The following is a 19,751-nucleotide window of genomic DNA, read 5'->3' as shown; positions in this document are numbered from 1 at the left end:
ATGGTAAATGGTTGTTTATCAGAGTGTACCATGGTAGACAGTGGTGTTCCCCAAGGTTCAGTGCTAGGACACTGCTTTTTTGATGTATATAAATGACTTGGATATTGGAATACAGAGTGAAATTTCAAAATTTGCCAAGGATACTAAACTTGGAGGTGTGGCAGACGTGACTGCAACAGGACATAGATAGGCTAGCAGAATGGGCAGACAAGTGGCAGATGTAATTTAATATTGAGAAGAGTGAGGTGGTACATTATGGCAGAAGGGATAGGGAGAGTCAGTATAGACTTCATGGTACAGATCTGAAGAGTGTGCAGAGATAGAAGGATCTAAAGGTTCATGTGCATAGATCTTTGAAGGTGGCAGGACATATTGAGAGAATAGTTAGCAAAGTATATGGGATCTTGGACTTTATAAATAGCAATATTGAGTACAAAAGCAGAGAAGTTATTCTGGACCTTTATAAATCTCTGGTTAGGCCACAACTAGAGTATTGCATCCAGTTCTGGTCACAATACTTTAGGAAGGATGCGAGGATCCTTGAGAGGATGCAAAGGAGGTTTACCAGAATAGTTCCAGGGATTTTAGCTACAAGGTTATGTTGGAGAAGCTGGGGTTGTTCTCTTTGGAGCAAAGGAGATTGAAGTGAGATTTGATAAAGGTGTACATGATTATGACAGGTTTCGATAAGGCAGACAAAGAAAAACTGTTCCTGTTAGCTGATGGTACAAGGATTAGGGGACAGAGATTTATGTTTTTGGGCAAGAGATGCAGCAGGGATGTGAAGAAGAACTTTTTTTTACGCAGCGAGTGGTAATGACCTGAAACTCGCTGCCTACGATGCTGGTGGAAGCGGAGACGATGAATGATTTCAAAAGAAAATTGGATGGGCACCTGAGGGAAATAAACTTGCAAGGCTATGGGGATAAAGCAGGGAAATGGGACTGATTGAATTGCTCTAGAGAGAGCCATCATGGACTCGATGGACTGAATGGCCTCCTTCTGTGCCTTAATAACTCTATGACTCTAAGTACTTAATTGGCTGTGAAGTGTTTTGGTCATCCTGAAGCCTTGAAAGGTGCTATATAAATGCAAGTCATTCTTTCTGTTGAAGTGGACCCTACTGTATTTTTTTATAACAATCCTATTGAAATGTTTGTCCTATACACCCAGTATTACTTCAATAAATTACATTAGGTAACTGTAACTATTCAAACATTGCTGACATATATAAAGCAGTAACTAACCCAACAAAAAGGAAACGTTTTCAACCATGACCTGAGGTGCATGGTAGTTCCTGGTACGTACGACAGGCAAGAAAGGGCAACTGCTCTGGCTCACTAGCCACTGTTTTATAATGCGCGCACCAGTTCAGCTCAACATGCTCAATCTGGTTATTTTTCTCAGACTTTACTTGATTCTTTTGGTGTAAATCTTCGACCCAGGCAATTTGCCTTGTGGCTATGTTTACCTTTTGATGTGGCCCATGAACACAACATAACAGGAAAGAGAAACAATCATTCTTGAAGGTTTCATTCATAAAAGTGTACACAACAGAGTTGTTGAAGGAGTTGAAGAATCCTATTGTTTGCACAATGGCAATGATCATATTGATGGTGACATCATCATAGTCTTCCTCGAATTGATCTGTGAAAACAGAACTCAAGTCAAGATTGAAGAGAGGTTAAGACATTTGGGCAGACCATGAGTCCAGTCCTGGTCTGCATGGTTAGCTCTCAAATGCCCTGAGAAGTGTCAGGCACACCCCACTTGCCAAGAATGAGGCACACATTATTTCACCACATTAACATTAAAACTTAAAATTGCAAGCCCTGACCGGAAAGACATTTCCATGGTACAGACAATGTTGAAACAATGGGGATCTAGCAGTTGCATCTCCAACACTTACCTTCCGAGAGAGCAGCGGACCTGTGGGAAGAACACCGAGCGAGAGAAGAGGATAAATTGAGCCAGAGGATCGCGGCCCAGTCACTTACCTTCCGGGAGAGCAGCAGAGAGCAGCGGACCTTTGGGGAGAACACCGAGCGAGAGAAGAGGATAAATTGAGCCCGTGGATCGCGGCCCAGTCACTTACCTTCCGGGACAGCAGCAGAGAGGAGTCTGGGCGCGCCGGAGTTTGAAAACAAATTGAGCAGTGACGTCACAGGAAAGCTGCAAGGTGATTTGTTGGTGAGTAACTGCTGTTAGGGAATAACTCTAAATAGCTGGGCAAGTAACAAAAAGTAAAGGGAAAGGTCTACAGTTTTTTTTTAATATAGTAGGTAGTTTTTTTTTAGGGAATCGAGGCCCCTAGTGTAAATAATTTAATTTTTGGGTAATTTACGGGGATAAATTAAGGGTAAGTCATGGCATGGCAGCTTGGCAGCGTGGCGTGCTCCTCCTGTGCAATGTGGGAAATCCAGAATACTTCCAGTGTCCAGGGTGAACACGTGTGCAGGAAGTGTCTCCAGCTGCAGCTACTTGAAATCCACATTTCGGATCTGGAGCAGCGGCTGGTGACATTGTGGAGCATCTGCGAGGCTAAGATCATCGTGGATAGCATGTATAGGGAGATGGTCACACCGCAGGTAAAAATTGCTCAGGCAGAAAGGGAATAGATGACCGCCAGGCAGAGTAGAAGAACTAGGAGGTAGTGCAGAAGTCCCCTGGGTCCATCTCCCTAACTAACAGATTTTCCACTTTGGATACTGTTGGGAGACTTAGCTTCTCAGGGAAATGCAGCAAAAGCCAAGTCTGTGGCACCACAGGTGGCTCAGGTGCACAGGAGGGGAGGAAAAGGAATGTGAGAGCTATAGTGATATGGGATCCTATCGTAAGGGGTGCAGATAGACATTTCTGTGGCTGCAAACATGACTCCAGGATGGTATGTTGCCTCCCTGATGCTAGGATCAAGGATGTCACGGAGCGGCCGCAGGACATTGTGAAGGGAGAGGATGAACAGTTAGAGGTCGTGGTACACATTGGTACCAACAACATAGGTAGAAAGAGGGATAAGGTCCTGCAACAAGAATTTAGGGAGCTAGGTAGCAGATTAAAAAGCAGGACCTCAAAGGTTGTAATCTCTGGATTACTCCCGGTGCCATGTGCTAGTGAGTATAGGAATAGCAGGACAGAGCAGATGGCTGAAGAGATGGTGCAGGAGGGAAAGCTTTAGGCTCCTTGATCACTGGGTCTGTTTCTGGCAAAGGTGGGACAAGTTGGACGGGTTGCACCTGAACCGGAACGGAACCAACATCCTTGCTGGGAGGTTTGCTAGTGCTGTTGGTGGGGGGTGGGGGGTGGGTTTAACTAATTTGGCAGGGGGATGGGATACAGAGTGGAGGTACAGTAGGGGGTGATGCACAGTCAAACACAGAAGAGAAACTGAGTCGGTCTGGAAGGCAGAGCAAATATAAACCTGTTAAGGCACAAGCGAATAATGCAAGGCTGGATTGCATCTATTTTAATGCAAGGAGTCTTATTAGTAAGGCAGATGAATTGAGGGCGTTGATTAGCACATGGGAATATGATATTATTGCTATCACAGAGACATGGTTGAGGGAGGGGCAGGACTGGCAGCTCAATATTCCAGGGTATAGAATCTTCAGGTGTGATGGGGGAGAGGGTAAAAGAGGAGGTGGCATTGCACTGTTGATCAAGGAGTCAATTACTGCAGTAAGGAGGGATGATCTTAGAAGGTTCTTCAAATGAGGCCAAATGGGTAGAACTTAAAAACAAAAAGGGGGCAATCACTTGGCTGGGAGTATACTCCAAACAGTCAGGGAGAGCTGGTGGAGCAGATATGTAGGCAAATCTCAGAGAGGTGTAAAAATAATAGGGTAATAATAGTAGGGGATATCAACTTCCCCAATATCAACTGGGATAGACTAAGTGCAAAAGGCTTAAAGGAGGCAGAATTCTTAAAATGCATACAGGAGAGCTTTTTGAGCCAGTACATAGAAAGTCCTACAAGAGAAGAGGCAGTACTGGATCTAATCCCAGGGAATGAAGCCAGACAGGTGGTAGAAGTGTCAGTGGGGGAGCATTTCGGGGATAGTGACCATAATTCCAAGATTTAAGGTAGTTATGGAAAAGAACAAAGATGGACCGGAAATGAAGGTACTGAATTGGGGGAAGGTCGATTTCAATATGATAAAACAATGGTGATGCAGCTTGTAGTCCTTCAGTTTTCACAAAACAGTGATAAAACAGGATCTGGCCAAAGTGGACTGGGAGCAGCTACTTGTCGGAAAGTCTTCATCAGACCAGTGGGAGTCATTCAAAGAGGAAATAGTGAGAGTTCAGAGCCAACATGTTCCCGTTAAGGTGAAGGGTAGGACCAACAAGTCCAGGGAATCCTGGATGTCAAGGGATATAGAGGATTGGATAAGGAAAAAAAAGGAGGCTTATGGCAGATTCAGAGCACTGAAAACAGTGGAGGCACTAGAGGAGTATAGAAAGTGTAGGGGGGTACTTAAAATAGTAATTAGGACAGCGAAGAGGGGACATGAAAAAATACTGGTGGGCAAGATAAAGGAAAATTCTAAGGTGTTTTATAAGCATAGTAAAGGCAAGAGGATAACCAGGGAAAGAGTAGGGCCCATTGGGGACCAAAGTGGCTGTCTGTGTGGAGCTGGAGAACATAGGTGAGACTTTAAATGATTACTTTTCATCTGTGTTCACTATGGAGAAGGACGATGTAGGTGTAGAGATCAGGGAGGGGGATTGTGATATACTTGAACATATTAGCATTGAAAGGGAGGAAGTATTAGCGGTTTTAGCGGGCTTAAAAGTGGATAAATCCCCAGGCCCAGATGAGATGTATCCCAGGCTGTTATGTGAGGCAAGGGAGGAGATAGCAGGGGCTCTGACACAGATTTTCAAATCCTCTCTGGCCACAGGAGAGGTACCAGAGGATTGGAGGACAGCGAATGTGGTACCATTATTCAAGAAGGGTAAACCAGGTAATTACAGACCAGTGAGTCTAACATCAGTGGTAGGGAAACTATTGGAAAAAATTCTGAGGGACAGGATTAATCTCCACTTGAAGAGGCAGGGATTAATCAGGGATAGTCAGCATGGCTTTGTCAGGGGGAGATCGTGTCTAACTAACTTGATTGAATTTTTCAAGGCGGTGACTAGATGTGTAGATGAGGGTAAAGCAGTTGATGTAGTCTACATGGGCTTCAGTAAGGCTTTTGATAAGGTCCCGCATGGGAGATTGGTTAAGAAGGTAAGAGCCCATGGGATCCAGGACAATTTGGCAAATTGGATCCAAAATTGGCTCAGTGGCAGGAGGTAGAGGGTAATAGTCGACGGTTGTTTTTGTGAGTGGAAGCCTGTGACCAGTGGCCACAGGGATCGGTGCTGGGACCCTTGCTGTTTGTAGTGTACATTAATGATTTAGACATGAATATAGGAGGTAGGATCAGTAAGTTCACAGGCGACACAAACATTGGTGGTGTCGTAAATAGTGAGGAGGAAAGCCTTAGATTACAGGACGATATAGATGGGCTGGTAAGATGGGCAGAGCAGTGGCAAATGGAATTTAATCCTGAGAAGTGTGAGGTGATGCATTTTTGGAGGACTAACAAGGCAATGGAATATACAATGGATGGTAGGACCTAGGGAGTGCAGAGGGTCAGAGGGACCTTGGGGTGCTTGTCCATAGATCACTGAAGGCAGCAGCACAGGTCGATAAGGCAGTTAGAAAGGCATATGGATGCATGCCTCTATTAGCTGAGGCATAGAATATCAGAGCAGGGAGGTTATGATGGAGCTGTATAAAACACTAGTTAGGCCACAGCTGGAGTACTGTGTACAGTTCTGGGCACCACACATTAGGAAGATGTGATTACACTGGAGAGGGTGCAGAGGAGCTTCACCAGGATGTTGCCTGGACTGGAGCATTTCAGCTATGAAGAGAGACTGGATAAGCTAGGGTTGTTTTCCTTAGAGCAGAGAAGGCTGAGGGAGGACTTGATTGAGGTATACAAAATTATGAGGAGCATTGATAGGTTAGATAGGAAGAAACGTTTTCCCTTAGCGGAGGGGTCAATAACCAGGGGGCATAAATTTAAGATAAGGGGCAGGAGGTTTAGAGACGATTTGAGGAAAGAAATTTTCACCCAGAGGATGGTTGGAATCTGGAATGCACTGCCTGAAGAGGTGGTAGAGGCAGGAAACCTCACAACATTTAAGAAGTATTTAGATGAGCACTTGAAATGCCATAGCATACAAAGCTATGGACCAAGTGCTGGAAAATGGGATTAGAATAGTTAGGTGCTTGATGGCCAGCACAAACACGGTGGGCCGAAGGGCCTGTTTCTGTGCTGTATAACTCTATGACACTAATACACAGAAGTGGTCAGACCAGTTTTGGACACATGACTGGCTGGCTGGAGTTTTTGAATTTGAACTTCCAACCAAGGAGCTTGAGGAGACTGTTCCATATAAGGAGCTAGTCACATGACTAACCTGCTGGGCAACTTGAGAGTTTTTTTGAATTTGAACTCCCAACAAAGGTGTTTGAGTGCAGAACGCCATGTGCTCATGGATTGATAAGATCTCCTCTGCCTGTCTGTCTCCTGTCTGCCTGCCTTCATCTCTTCCCATGGCACTGAATCTCGTGAAAACACGTGAAACTCGAAGAGAGATGGGTTTGCCACGTGAACAAAGTTTTAAGAAGATTACTAGTCCCCAACGAAGCATAAGACTATTTCTTCAATCAAGGACTACAGCGAGCTCGAGAAACAGTGACAAGATATTGCCTCAAACTGTTCTACTTATCTTTTCTTCTGCTCTTTTCTATCCCTATTTTGCATGTTTATATTGCATGTGCATGCTAGCGAGAGTGCATCGTATTTCCGTAGGCGTGAACCGTATTCAAGTTTAAGTTTTAAGGTTTTAATACATTTCCTCTTTCTGCTTTAAACTAAAGAAAGCCTGTTTGTGATCAGTTATTTGCCCGATAACTGGAAACTGAGAACAAGGAGTCACACAAAGGGGGGGGCTCAAAACACAGTGTGTTTAAACTTCAACCCTGTTACAATAAGACCAGGTGAAGACAGAAAAAGGCCCCTAGACATTGCTCACCTGGTCGTAACAGAAGTTACATGCTAACACACATGCAAATAGGGACAGAAAAGATAAGAACAGCTTGAGGCAATCAATATCTTGTTACTGTTACTCGAGCTCGCTGTAGTCCTTGATTGAAGATATGGTCTTGCATTTCGTTGTCGCCCAGTATTCTTCATAATCCTTGTTCACGGGCAGATTTTTCTCTCTCTGAGTTTCACGTGTCTTCAATGGTTTCAGTTCCCTGAGAGATGAGCAGGCAGAAGAAGAGAGGTCTTCTCAAACCAGGAGCCAGGAGCTTTCTGAGTTCGAATCCTTTGCTGGAAGTTCAAATCTCATTAGCCAGATAGTCATGAGACTAAAACTGGTCTGATCACTTCTTCCAACACTGCTAGTAAAATGTCCTTCCAGTCAGGGTCTTGCAATTTTAAGTTTTAATGTTCATGTGCCTCAGTCTTGGCAGGTGGGGAGCTTGCCTGACAATACCCAGATGCAAACAAACAAGTGCTATGGTGTTCAGTAATAATACCTCAGCAGTTCAAGACAGTGTTAGTTCACCTTGTTCTCAGATCATCTAGAGATGGGGAACAAATGTGGCTTCGGAAACATCACCCATATCCCATGAACAAATGAAAGGAGAAAGAAAAACCCATCCCCTTTTCAGAGAGTACTCCCACCTAACCATCTTTTCATCGTGCACTAAATTTTATGAATTAGCATGTACAATGAGTTGGAGCGATGGGACTCTGGACCTCCTGTCCAATCTTCTGTTCCCTGTTACCTATTCCACAAGTCTATGACCCTTTGTGTGAAAAATATTTTATCTACATTCCTTCTTGCTCCTGGCTTCCTAATATGGAGCTCGTGACCCCTCTTGCTTCAGTCCTTCACTCAGTGAATCATGTGCTTGGATCACTTTTGTCAATTCACTTTACTTTGACATGAAGTATTTAAAGTGCTGATTAAAGTTGGGGCCTCAGTTTAATAACAGGACAGCCAGCAAATTACGCATAGGTCATCTGCCCACATTCTCTTCTGGGAAATCATATAGCAGTATCCAAAGGATTGGGAAAAAATGAGGATGGCGTTTCCTCCATTATTCCATAGATTATCAATGGGAAAGGGGCAAATAATGGGTGGTAAGGCTTACATAGATATGCATTTGTCAAGCTAAATTTTATTCCCCATCCCCGCTGGTGTCGTGTTGTGCTATGTTCTTAAGTCTTCATTAAATGATAACCGCTGGCTTTATATCTGGATTCAACACAAACTCTATTTATTGTCTTACTTATCTACATTGTGTGATCTCAGGCCCAGGTCTTTTCCTCACTGGTATATGCTCGTCCTCTATAAACTATGTACTGAATGTGTCTCTTAAAATGGTGTCTCCTCCTCATATATGTCTGATATGTCATCAGTTGGATCAGTGGCCTGGTCTTTAAAGGTACGGTTTCTTAAAGGTGAAGTTACCTCTTCACTACATTACAGCTGGTACCTATGATGGCTGCCTCTTCCCAGCCTGCCACATAGGGTAGGACTGAGGGTCCCATCCCATTTCTCTCCCATCCTTCCTTCTAGTGCTGCTCTTTGGACAGCCTGATAGAGGGTGGTGATAGACGAAGAGTAGCAACAGTAAGGGCCCCAATATGTACAAACGGGGGAGGGATGAGCGATGTAGTAGAGGCAGCTCCTCCCAACAATCTTGCCCCCAGGCACTTAACACTTGACAGATTTCTAAATACCAATGACATAAAGGGATATGAGAATAGTGTGGGAAAAAGGCATTGAGGTGGGTGATCAGCCGTGATCGTATTGAATGGCGGGGCAGGCTCGATGGGCTGAATGGCCTACTCCTGCTCCTATGTTCCTGTGCTCCTAACTCAGTAGGCCTCAGTCACTGCCATCTTCGTGCCTTTGCTGCTCCTTTATGGTCCCCAGCAGCAGCAGTTTCCTCCTTGCCCCTAATAGGACTGGAGGCTACAACTTGAATGCCCTGCTTGGGCTGAGCCAATCACTGAGCCCCCAAGCTAATTGTGGAGCACCCCAAGCCCATCCTGGAGTTCCCCAGCCAATCACAAGGACCCGAGCCAATCACGGAGCCCTTCCCCAGCCAATCACAGAGCCACTCCCTACCCTCTAGCCAGTCTGAGAGGCTCCAGCACCCGGACCTATCCTCAGCACAGGGACCCTCCCATAAGGCAAACTCAGGTTGGCAGATAAGCATAAAGTGCCGTACCACTTTATTTCAAAAAGCTGAGCTTTTGGGAGAGTTTAGATACGCCATTGGAAAAAAAAAGTCTGTTTCCTCAACTCTTTTTTCCTCTAATAACTTTCTCCTCTCCTGAAGGCACTGATGCTTTGCTGGCCATCCTCTGATACTTCACTCAGTTGATCATTATTCAAGTCTCAACAGGAAGGGTTTGCAGTCCATTCAGCCCACCTTAGGCATCATTGCTGAGCCCTACACGCTTTGCAGCTGAGCCACCAGGTAAGCACTGAATGGAAATCAGCAGCCGGAAATTACAGCCACTTGTTTTCCTTCACGAATTCAGGTGCCCCTGGCACCACCTCAACTGAAACCATATAATTCATCACAGGCCCAAGGATGAAATAAGATTTTGATCATTTTCCCTAATATCTCCTTTTGTAGCCTGGTGTCAAATTCTATTTCATAATGCTCCTATGAAAAGCCCAGGGATGTTTTACTGCATTAAAGGTGCTACATAAATGCAAGTTGTTGTTGTTGCGAACTTAGCGAATTAAACTAATTAAAAAGGCAAAAATCAAAGACTGACTTACTGAATTCAAACAGCATATGTACCACATGGAATGGGGCCCAACATATGGAGAAGAGCACAACAATAGTTATCATTATGACAATAGCTCGCTTTTTCTTCCTGAAGAAAGATGTAAATCAATGTCAGTCCTCGATAAGATAGTATATTAAAGACTAGATATTGATATCAAACGAATGTACATATTATTTCATATAAGCAGTCATATATTGTACATAGGCTACACATGACTGGAATACTAAATATTCAAAGACATTTAATATGCAAAATGAACTGTGATATGATCTACTTAAAACTATGAAAAGTTTCAAAAAGTTTGCCTACTCCAAGTGGAGGAAGTAAGTGCTGGGAAATAGACCACCATTCAATTTTGCGCACCCATGAAGCATTCCAAATAGGGTATAGTACAGCAAAATTCAGAGTGAAACTGTGTTTACTCTGCGTCGTTAAAGGGCTTAACCTTAATCTCCAAAGAGTATCACTTCTGTGATTTTTCTTCAGCAGCCATCCTTATGTGTCTCTGAGCAACAGTGTTAATTGTTGCCAAATTAGGCAATTTTACAGTATAGAGCACCATTCATTACCAACAGTATTGAGCTGCCCAAATTTATTTCAGCGAGCATGAGAGATCATTGATCCTGTCAGCCTGGTCTGACCCCAGATCACAAAGGCAGTGTACTTACCCATTATGTAATGCATTATCCTCCTACTTATACTTCTTTCTGTATCATAAGCCAAAGTTTAGTTAACATGGCCTTAAGGCAATTGCCAAAAGCTGCCAGATACCCAAGCAACTTTATTAGCTGGGAGATTTTCAATAGATCTTATTTTACACCAAAATCTATGACAAATTATTTTTTGAATTTACAAAACAAAAAATTACAAGCATGGAATAAATATATCTCAAAAGCCAATGTAGACTCCTCTTTAAGAGTCAGATGTTTTATGATTATTACTATACATGTTATCAGAAAAATCCCAGGGTGAAGTCAGCCTCAGGGTATCTCAGTTCCATTGTGTTAGGGATGGGTTCCTGTTCCTGATTGGCATTGGCCCCTGCTGGAAGACATGACCATGCTCCTCTCCCCCATTAAGTCAAATAGGATGGTAATAACGGTGCCCATGTTTATAAATGCATAAAGTCTGTTTGGGTGAGGTGTTGGTGCCTGCAGGGTACCTATGGAGCTGTATCCCAGTGTGGAATCAATGGCTCCAGGAAATTAGTGGAGTGAAGAATATTGGCCTGGAGAAGAAGATGCAAACAAAAATCTACAGCATATGTACCATATGAAATGGGGCCCAACATACAGCGAAGAGCACAACAATGGTTATCATTACGACAATAGCTCATTTCTTCCTCCTGAAGAAAGATGTAACTCAATGTTAGTCCTTGATAAGGTAGTATATTAATGACTACATACTGGTATCAAACAAATGCACATATTATTTCATATAAGCAGTCTTAGATATTGTACATACGCTACACATGACTGGAATATTAAATATTTAAAGGCATTTAATAAGCGAAATGAATTTTGAGATGATCTACTTAACACGATGAAAAGCTTCAAAGCTCCAATAGTTGAGTCAAATAGAATAGGTGCCTTTAAGGGCAAACTAGAAAAGTACATGAGGGAGAAAGGAATGGAAGGTTATGTTGTTGGGGTGAAAGGAGACTCGTGTGGAACATAAACACCGACATAGACCCAGTTGGGACTAATGGTCTGTTTCTGTGCGGTAATTCTATGCATATTTGAGAAAATGCTCACCTTGTAATCTTAGACATTTCCCTTTGATTCAGGGTGTTGAAAAAGGAGTTATCCCCAACACGTTTCTTGATCCACAACTCAAAGACAATTCTGGTATAAAGCAGCAGCATTGTTGTGAGTGGCAACAGGAACAATGCCACCAAGATGAAAGTAGCATAGGTTTGTCGGAGTGAAAGTGAGTTCCAGCGTTCAAAGCAGGAAACATAGTGGCGCTCATAGAGAAAATCATACTTCACCTGTGAATACAAAGCACAGCCTGCTTTTAAAACAGCTGCTTATTGTTGGATAAACTACCTCACTGCTTTAACCTGGCTTAACAAAACTTATCATTTTCAGGTCAAATCAGGCAACAAGTAATTTTACCTTGGCTCAGATTTTCCGGCAACAGTGAGATCGATGATGTGCATTGTGAATTTTGCCAGTTAGAGTGCCAATCTCACACATGGGGCTTTGCCAGTTAGAGTGCCAATCTCACACATGGGGCTGAATCTTTTGTGCCCGCCGCCAGCCAGAAAAACGGCGGCCCGCATGGTGCAGAGCTACCGCAATCTTCCATGCCTCGGCTCATTTAAATAGCCGGGGCTGGTTGCCCCCCACCCACGCCTCTTCTGATCACATGGAGAGGGCGGGCTGTCTGTCCCTAGCAATGGCATCAGCTGCCTGTGTGCAGGCACTGATACCATTTTTAAAGGGCTTGCAGCCCTACTGGGAAATTTAAATATCTAAAGATAAAGTCAGTAAAAATAAATAGACATTCCCCCCTGACAAAAGCCATTCAATTAATTATCTGCCTTCCCCTCCCCCCCCCCCACCAAAATGCATACCTTGTCCATCTGACCTTCCCCCACCCCAAACTGCTTAAACTTTAAACTACAACCCTTCCCACCAGCCCTACACCCATGATGTTACTTTGACCCCCTCCCCCACTGATAAACTTACCTCCTCCCCCCTCCCCACCAGTGTCGCACCTTGTTTCCCCGGATGGGTATCAAAAAGGCACGGGAGTGCCGGCCAAGTGGTCCGAAGATTGCAGTGGGACAGCAGGTAGTGACATAAGTATCATTCATTCATTCATTTTAATTTATTTACATATTCAAATAGGGGTTCCGTTGCTGAGAGACAGTGGGGGGCACCATGAGGCCTCACTACCACTGGTAATATCACGCTGGGCCCTCCCTGTGCGTGGCGGTCCTCTCCTGGAGGCATCTTCAGGACCCCCTGCCATGGACCCCAATGCCTAGGGGAGAACAAAACCCAGCCCATAGTCTTGTTCACCCACCACCCCTATGCTCGCTGATTTGCATTGGCTCCCGGTCTGGCAACGCCTCGAATTTAAAACAAATGCAACTTGTGTTTATATAACAGCTTTTACATAGGAAAATGTCCCAAGCTGCTTCACAGGAGCGTTATCAAATGAAATTTGACACTGAACCACATAAGGTGATATTAGGGCAGATGACCAACAGCTTAGTCAAAGAGGTAAGTTTTAAGAAGCACCTTAAAGGAGGAAAGTGAGGTAAAGAGGGAATTCCAGAGCTTGGACCTAGGCAGCTGATGGAGTGATTAAAATCAGGGATGCTCAGGAGTCCGGAATTAGAGCGCAGGGATCTCGGAGAGTTGTAGGGCTGGAGGAGATGACGGAGGTAGGGAGGGACGAGGCGATGGAGGGATTTGAGAACCTGGATGAGAATTTTAAAATTGAGCCAAATGTAGGTCAGCAAGTACAGGGGTGGATGGATGCAAATTAGGACATGGGCAGCAGAGTTTTGGATGAGCTCAAGTTTATGGAGGGTGGAAATGGGAGGCCACCTAGGAGAGCTTGGATACTTCAAGTCTAGTGATAACAAAGGCAAGGATGAGGACTTCAGTAGCAGATGAATTGAGGCGGGGCAGAATCAGGTAATCTTATGATATTGGAGATAGGCTGTCTTGATGGAACAGGCATGTGATTGGAAGCTCATCTCAGGATCAGTTGTGACACCAAGGTTGCAAGTTGCCTGGTTCAGCCTCAGACAGGGGCCAGGGGGAGGGATGGAGTCATTGGCGAGGGAACAGAGTTTTTGGTGGGGTCCAAAGACGATTGCTTCCGTCTTCTTTTTATTTAGTTGGAGTAAACTTCTGCCCATCCAGAATGGGATGTTGGAGAAGTAGTGTTACAAATTAGCAACAGTGGAGGGGTCAAGAAGTGACGGTGAGATAGAGCTCGGTGTTGTCAGCATACATGTGGAACATGACATTGAGTTCAGATGTTGTTGCTGAGGGGCAGCTTATAGTTAAGAAATAAGGAGAGGGCCAATGTAAGATCCTTGGGGGACTCCAGAGATAAGGGTATGGAGCAGAAAAAAGACATTTTCCTCTTCATGTTCAAATTCCTCAATGGCCCCACCCCTCTCTATCTCTGTAACCTCCTCCAGCCCTACAACCCTACAACCTGAGAGAGAGATATCTGCTCTCCTCAAGTTCAGTCCTCCTGTGCATCTCCCATTTTAATTGCTCCACCACTGACGTGCCTTTAGCTGCCAGGGTCCTATGCTCTGGAATTCCCTCCCTAACCTCTCTTCCTCCTTACGTCTCTCTCTCCTTTAAGTTGCTCTTTAAAAACTACCTCTTGGACCGAGCTTTTGCTCGCAAGTGCTGTTATCTCTTTCTGTTGCTCCATGTCAAATTTTGTTTGATCACATTCCTGTGAGATACCTTAGAATGTTTTTACAACAAACACAACAACTTATATTTAAATAGTGCCTGTAATGTAATAAAACGCCCCAAGATGCTTCATAGGAGCATTATAAAACAAAGTATGACACCAAGCCACAAAAAGAGACATCAGGTTAGATGACCAAAAGCTTGGTCAAAGAGGTAAGTTTTAAGGAGTGTCTTAAAAGAGGAAAGTGTGGTGGAGAGGCTGAGAGGTGTAGGGAGGGTATTCCAGAGCTTGGGGCCTAGGCAATGGTGGAATGATTAAAATCAGTGATACACAAGAGGCCAGAATTGGAGGAGTACAGATATCTTGGAGGGTTGTGGGGTTGGAGGAGATTAGAGAGATAGGGAGGGGTGAGGCCAAGGAGGGATTTGAAAACAAGGATGAGAACTTTAAAATTAAGATGTTGCTTGACCAGGAGCCAATGTAGATCAGCGAGCACAGGGGTGTTAGAGGAACGAGACTTGGGTTGTCTTATGAGGAAAGATTGGACAGGCTAGGCTTGCATCTGCTGGAATTTAGAAGAGTAAGAGGTGACTTGATTGAAACATATAAGATCCTGTGGGGTCTTGACAAGGTGGATATGAAAAGGATGTTTCCCCTTGTGGGAGAATCTAGAACTAGGGGTCACTGTTTAAAAATAAGGGGTTGTCCATTTAAGACAGAGATGAGGAGGAATTCGTTCTCTCAGAGGATCATGAGTCTTTGGAATTCTCTTTCTCAAAAGGCAGTGGAAGCAGAGTCTTTGAATATTTTTAAGGTAGATAAATTCTTGATAAGGGGGTGGAAGGTTATCGGGGGTAGGTGGAAATGTGGAGTAATCAGTTCAGCCATGAACTTATTGAATGGCGGAGCAGGCTCGAAGGGTCGAGTGGCCTACTCCTGCTCCTAATTCGTATGTTCGTATGAGTTAAGAAATGGGCAACAGCGTTTTGGATGACCTCAAGTTTACAGAGAGTAGAATGTGGGAGACCAGCCAAGAGTGCATTGGAATAGTCAAGTCGAGAAGTAACGAAGCCACATTAAAGGTGCTATATAAATGCAAATCTGGGTCATTATCGCAGGGAACCTTTAAACAGACATTATTGAGTCGATGAATCAAGAATGTTTTTACTTTGAGCAATGTATTAATATAAAATAGATGGGAGAACTTGCCTCAAGCTGTTGAACATACAACATAGGAGATCCAACGATTACAGCCACTGCCCACGCAACCCCTGACAATGGACAATAAATATTAGTATACCGCATACTAGATTAGTTTTCAGTCATCTTATGAGAACCATAAACTTTGCAACACTGGAGGATGCTACAGATGAAGAGATTAGTTGGGCTGTTGTTACTATCATGCAGGATCCCAGCAAGAATACATGCTCACAGATAGCAGCAGCTGGAGAATCAGAACTACAATTTTGTAGAACCCGTGGCTGAGTTTCTCTTATTTATCAGTCATATCAGTGCAATCCCAGAGCAATTGGTCATAGCAGTGCAAAAAAAAAATTAGGGAATTTATAAACACCAGGTAAGCCCACAAACACTTACTTTCAGATTTTCTGTGATCTTTTACACTGATTCAAGAATCAATTCACCCGAATCAGGCCCCACAAAACTGCCACGGCCCCAGGTCAACATTGTGAGTTTCTGTTGATTGCATTCATTTTCTTAGGCGCACAGACACATTTTATATATACGCCTTTTATATATCAAAAAAGATTTAATTTACCAAGAAACAGACTAGTGTAGACCCACAAAACTATTAAATGGTTCAGTATTAAATATGCTTTTTTATTGGTCATGAATCTAACTTAAGTTGTATTCATAAAACAGTACCAGGTGACCACTCAAAGTACATCAAGGAATACTTTTGAACGGAAGGAAAACATTACATTTTATTACACTGCCCAACTGTGCTGGTTCATGGAAGATTTTACGTTTGTGATTATGTAAATTAATTTTAGCAGAAACTTGAAGCCTAACATCACCAGTGCAATTTCTCACATGTACCTACTCACATACTCACACCTGTACACATACACTCAGAGAATTTTTTTTTTTTTTATTTCCAAAATATACTTTATTCATAAAAATCTGTAAAAATTACATTGCCAAACAGTTTCCAAACAGCACCAAAAAATACAAACATTGCAAGGGAGATCAGTTTCCTTCAATACTGTCATGAGTTTCTTCCCAACCCTTCCGTTTCACAATTGTCATGTCAATTACAGTTTTACATTTACAGCAATTGAGAATATTAACGATACAGTTCGAGGGGTTTCCCATGGATTCAGCCCCTCAGTCCAGCTTGGTGGGGGAACCTTACACTGTGGTCTTTCCCCATTGAGCCTTTGCTGCGGCTGCCCCAAGCTTTAGTGCGTCCCTCAGCACGTAGTCCTGGACCTTGGAATGTGCCAGTCTGCAACATTCGGTGGTGGACAACTCTTTGCGCTGGAAGACCAGCAAGTTTCGGGCAGACCAAAGGGCGTCTTTCACCGAATTGATAGTCCTCCAGCAGCAGTTGATGTTTGTCTCGGTGTGCGTCCCTGGGAACAGCCCGTAGAGCACAGACTCCTGTGTTACAGAGCTGCTTGGGATGAACCTTGACAAAAACCACTGCATCTCTTTCCACACCTGCTTTGCAAAGGCACATTCCAGGAGGAGGTGGGCGACCGTCTCTTCCCCACCACAGCCAACGCGGGGGCACTGTGCGGAGGGGGCGAGACTTCGGGTGTGCATGAAGGATCTGACGGGGAGGGCCCTTCTCACCACCAGCCAAGCTACGTCTTGGTGCTTGTTTGAAAGTTCTGGTGATGAGGCATTCCGCCAAATGACTTTGACGGTCTGCTCGGGGAACCATCCGACAGGATCCACCGTTTCCTTTTCCCGTAGGGCCTTGAGGACATTCCGTGCAGACCACTGCCTGATGGACCGGTGGTCAAAGGTGTTTTTCCGCAGAAACTGCTCCACAAAGGATAGGTGGTACGGCGCCGCCCAACTGCATGGTGCGTTCCGCGGCAATGTGACCAGGCCCATCCTTCGCAACACCGGGGACAGATAGAACCTCAGCACGTAGTGACACTTGGAGTTTGCGTACTGGGGATCTACACATAGCTTGATGCAGCCGCACACGAAGGTGGTCATCAGGATGAGGGCCACGTTGGGTACATTTTTCCCGCCCATGTCCAGAGATTTGAACATCGTGTCCCTCTGGACCCGGTCCATTTTACATCCCCAGACGAAGCGGAAAATGGCTCGGGTGACTGCCACGGCGCAGGAGTGGGGTATGGGCCAGACCTGCGCCACGTAGAGCAACAACGTGAGCGCCTCGCACCTGATGACCAGGTTCTTACCCACAATGGAGAGAGATCGCTGCCCCCACATGCCCAACTTTTGTCGTACCTTGGCTACTCGCTCCTCCCATGTTTTGGTGCACGCCCCGGCCCTTCCGAACCATATCCCCAGCACCTTCAGGTAATCTGACCTGACGGTGAAGGGGACAAAGGATCGGTCAGCCCAGTTCCCAAAGAACATGGCCTCGCTCTTGCCGTGGTTAACTTTGGCTCCCGAGGCCAGTTCGAACTGGTCGCAGATGCTCATCAGTCTGCGCACGGACAGCGGATCCGAGCAGAAAACGGCGACGTCATCCATGTACAGGGAGGTTTTGACCTGAGTGCCTCCGCTGCCTGGGATTGTCACCCCTCTTATACTCGCATCCTTCCTAATAGACTCAGCAAAGGGTTCAATACAGCAAACAAACAAGACCGGGGACAGAGGACAGCCCTGTCTGACTCCAGATTTGATCGGGAAACTTTCAGATTCCCACCCGTTGATTGACACTGCGCTACTGATGTTTGTGTAGAGCAGTTGGATCCAATTGCAGATTCCCTCCCCAAATCCCATTTTGGAAAGCACGTCCATCATGTAGGTGTGCGATATCCTGTCAAAAGCCTTCTCCTGGTCCAGGCTGATGAGGCAGGTGTCCACCCTCCTGTCCCGTACGTAGGCGATCGTATCCCTGAGTAGCGCGAGACTATCAGAGATCTTCCTGCCGGGTACAGTACAGGTCTGATCGGGGTGAATCACCAACTCCAGAGCAGACTTGACTCGACTGGCTATGACTTTGGACAGAATCTTGTAATCAACATTAAGCAGTGAGATGGGCCGCCAATTTCTGATTTCTGCCCTCTCCCCCTTCTGCTTGTAAATGAGGGTGATGATGCCTTTTCTCATGGTCTCTGACATGCTGCCGGCCAGGAGCATACTCTCGTATACTTCCAGCAGGTCCGGGCCGACCCAGTCCCACAGGGACGAGTACAACTCGACCGGTAAGCCGTCGCTCCCGGGGGTTTTACTCGTCTCGAAAGACTCGACGGCCTTTGTCAGCTCGTCCAGAGTTAGCGGCTTGTCCAGTCTCTCCCTCCTGCTGTCATCTAGGACCTCTGTGATAGATGACAGGAAGGACTGGGAGGCTCTGCTGTCTGTGGGCTTCGCGTCATACAGCCCAGCATAAAAGGATTTGCTGATCCTTAGTATGTCGGACTGCGAAGACGTTACCGAGCCATCTTCTTCCTTCAGGCTGCTGATAACAGAGCTCTCTCTGTGTACCTTTTGGAAGAAGTAACGCGAGCACGTCTCATCCTGCTCGATGGAGCGGACTCTGGACCGGAAGATGATCTTGGAGGCCTCCTTGGCAAAGAGCGAGGCCTGCTGGCTCTTCACCTCTTGGAGGTCCTCCTTGACCTCGACCCCCATTGACTGCAACCGGAGTAGATTTTGCATAATTTTCTGGAGTCGGGACAGTTCCCTCTGTCTCTCTCTCGCCTTCTGAACACCTTTGTGGATGAAGAACCTCTTGATGTTCTGCTTAATCGCTTCCCACCAGTGAACTGGAGATTCAAAGAGGGGTTTCACGGTCCTCCAACCATTGTAATCCCTTTTGAGTTCCTCAACGTTCTCTGGGGTCAGCAGTGTCGCATTGAGCTTCCACGTCCCTCTGCCAACCCGCTGGTCGTCCTGTAAGTGACAGTCGGCCAGTAAGAGGCAGTGGTCGGAGAAGAACACCGGCTTGACGTCGGTGGATCCGACCGTGACAGCACGGGACACAAACAGGAAGTCAATCCTGGAACGGGCAGACCCGTCCGATCTTGACCATGTGTATCTGCGCTGCGCTCCGTCTGCAGGTTTGCTGAAGACGTCGTGCAGTTTGGCATCCTTAACTGTTTCTATTAGGAATCTGGACGTAGCGTCCAGTTTGCTGTCGTCACTGCCGGATCGTCCAGCCGCATCGATGATGCAGTTGAAGTCACCGCCGAGGATGACCGGCCTGGACGTCGCCAGCAGCAGTGGGATCTGCTGGAAGACGGTCAGCCGCTCGCTGCGTTGTACCGGGGCGTACACGTTGATCAACCGGAGCGG

At 45.4% G+C, this 19,751-nt stretch overlaps 1 protein-coding gene across 1 annotated transcript in view; it reads right to left on the bottom strand.

Moving 5' to 3' along the window:
• Positions 1-1,267: 1,267 nt before the first annotated feature.
• LOC137355345 (pyroglutamylated RF-amide peptide receptor-like) overlaps positions 1,268-19,751 on the bottom strand; it is a 39,282-nt gene continuing 20,798 nt past the window's right edge. The window contains exons 3-6 of the mRNA XM_068020338.1: positions 15,495-15,556; positions 11,642-11,877; positions 9,877-9,974; positions 1,268-1,647 (exon numbers count right to left, since the gene is read on the bottom strand). Of these exons, the coding sequence (XP_067876439.1) occupies positions 1,268-1,647; positions 9,877-9,974; positions 11,642-11,877; positions 15,495-15,556 (776 nt within the window). The remainder of the gene's footprint in view (positions 1,648-9,876; positions 9,975-11,641; positions 11,878-15,494; positions 15,557-19,751) is intronic.

The sequence above is a fragment of the Heterodontus francisci genome, chromosome 42, assembly GCF_036365525.1.
Source record: "Heterodontus francisci isolate sHetFra1 chromosome 42, sHetFra1.hap1, whole genome shotgun sequence".
NCBI classification, from domain to species: domain Eukaryota; kingdom Metazoa; phylum Chordata; class Chondrichthyes; order Heterodontiformes; family Heterodontidae; genus Heterodontus; species Heterodontus francisci.
Note: the sequence above shows the minus strand (reverse complement) of the source record. Positions and strands in the feature narration are given on the sequence as shown.